The following is a 2223-nucleotide window of genomic DNA, read 5'->3' as shown; positions in this document are numbered from 1 at the left end:
AATCATATGAATGAATTGAGTTTTAAATGTGTTTTCATTCCATATAACTTTCATTAAATATTGTATAGCATAAAAAAAAATATTTACGGTTAAATTTGACAAAGAAAGATTTTGAAAAGTCAACAGTGGACACTTAATATGGGACGGGGGAGTAATTAATTGATTTTTATTAACTTTTCAAACACTATTTTTTCATTATTTACGATTTCTAAACGCAATAATAAAAAAAATCGTGCTCCAGTCGCAACCCCAAACACCCCTAAGTATCTCATTACTTCTTAATTTTCACGTTTTGGACCTCCTAAATCGTAATTGATTGATTTTTATTTGTAACTTGCGAAACACTATCATCTGATTATTTATGCTTTTTAAACACAATAATCAAAAAATCATTCTCCAATCGCAACCCCAAACTTCCCAATGAGCAACTAATAGTGAAATATATATAACTATCGATTATAATGGCTACATTGTTTAACCTTTCAAACACGGGCGAATGTAGTACCCATGAAGTGGGGTCATATGACCCCATACAATTACTCATCAAATTATATAAGACACCACTAAATTTAGATATATGACTAAATCTAAATTTAAAATTTATGATTTTTTTAAGATAAACAACCACTAAAATACCCTTAAAATATAATTAGTTTTGGAAAAAATCTTGAAATTTCATTGAATTTTCATCCTGGATTCGTCACTGTTTCAAAGGGGTTTAATTTATTCGTGGTGACACAACAGTCTTATGTTTTTGCTATAAAAGCACTACCAAGCTGCATAATTCATTACACAAATGTTTTGAGCTACCAAAGTTCATTGAAGACAATATTTTGATCATTTCTATATCACTAATGACGTCTCATATGTTTTTGTTTGGTCTCTTATTGGCAACTTGTTTGCTTCCATTGGGTTCGGCCAGTCCCCAACAAGACTTCTGTGTTGCTGATCTAAACAACAAAGGTAAAATATTATCTTGAAATGCCGAGACATATGCTTTAATTTGCATGCTGTGAAAATGATATAGTAATACAATGGGTCCTAATTTCTTCTTTTTTTTTTTTCAAACTAATTATATTTAAAAGGTATTTTTGTGATTGTTTACCTCAAAAAAATCTTGAATTTTAAAAATACAAGAGGTTATATAATTAAATTTAGTAACATTACATTGTATAAAAAATTCTCAAAGTAGTGTGGTCCAAGGACTTCGCACCCCAAGCTTAGAATCGCTCCTGCATGCCCATATTTTTTTTATATTTTTGTTCATGCAGTGCTGGTGAATGGTTTCGTCTGCAAAGATCCAAAGGTTGTAAAAACAGAAGACTTTCTTTTTAGAGGACTATGCCGTAACAATGATGTTGTATCTAATATGACCTTGACTCTTGCGGATGTAACACAGTTGCCAGGACTCAACACTTTAGGTATCTCCATGGCCGGTGTTGATTTTGCTCCTGGGGGAATTACTCCTCCACACACGCACCCCCGAGCTTCTGAAATCTTGACTGTCATCGAAGGTAGTCTTGAAGTCGGTTTTGTCACGTCTAACCCTGAAAACCGTCTCTTCACGGTGGTACTTCAAAAGGGTGATGTTTTTGTATTCCCGAAAGGTCTAATTCACTACCAAAAAAATGTCGGAAATGGGTATGCCCTTGGTATTGCTGCATTTAATAGTCAAAATCCAGGAATCATCACCATTGCAAATGCCGTGTTTGAATTGAATCCTCACATCTCTGCAGATAACAAAGTTTAAAACATAAATATAATATCGTTCTAGAACGTTAGCAAGTTCTAATTAGTATGTCATACTCGTTACAATAAAAATGATACACATCCATCTTGTGAAGATGAACCAAACAAAAAGAGTATCAAAATATGAATGCAAGTGAGTTTAAAAAAATATTGATAAATCACAGTACGCTACTTTACTTTTTGAAACGATTGATTATTTTTAATAGCTATCTTTGTTCTATTTACTCTTAAAAGTTAAAAGGTTAGTCTACCTTAAAAGTTATAAGGTCCATAAGTCATTATTCATTGAGACACTAAACTATAAATATAAATATATTAATAATAAGTGTATTTTATTTTGGATATCGGATTATCTGAATATCCAAAAAATTTAAAAAATTGATCTGATATCCGAATCCGAAAATCTGGATATTAGATCTTCGGATATCTAAAAATCCGGATATCCGAATTTTTGGATATTTTCGGATCGGATTG

General features: G+C 31.7%; 1 protein-coding gene across 1 annotated transcript; it reads left to right on the top strand.

The window, feature by feature from the left end:
- Window positions 1-816: 816 nt before the first annotated feature.
- Window positions 817-1877, top strand: LOC139877874 (putative germin-like protein 2-1). The gene is made up of 2 exons (XM_071865269.1): window positions 817-963; window positions 1272-1877. Exons 1-2 carry the CDS (start codon window positions 855-857, stop codon window positions 1748-1750), a joined length of 588 nt encoding a protein of 195 aa, XP_071721370.1. The 5' UTR covers window positions 817-854; the 3' UTR covers window positions 1751-1877.
- The last annotated feature ends 346 nt before the right edge of the window (window positions 1878-2223 follow it).

The sequence above is a fragment of the Rutidosis leptorrhynchoides genome, chromosome 11 (genome assembly GCF_046630445.1).
Source record: "Rutidosis leptorrhynchoides isolate AG116_Rl617_1_P2 chromosome 11, CSIRO_AGI_Rlap_v1, whole genome shotgun sequence".
Classification (NCBI taxonomy): domain Eukaryota; kingdom Viridiplantae; phylum Streptophyta; class Magnoliopsida; order Asterales; family Asteraceae; genus Rutidosis; species Rutidosis leptorrhynchoides.
This window is presented reverse-complemented; position numbering and strand designations above follow the sequence as displayed.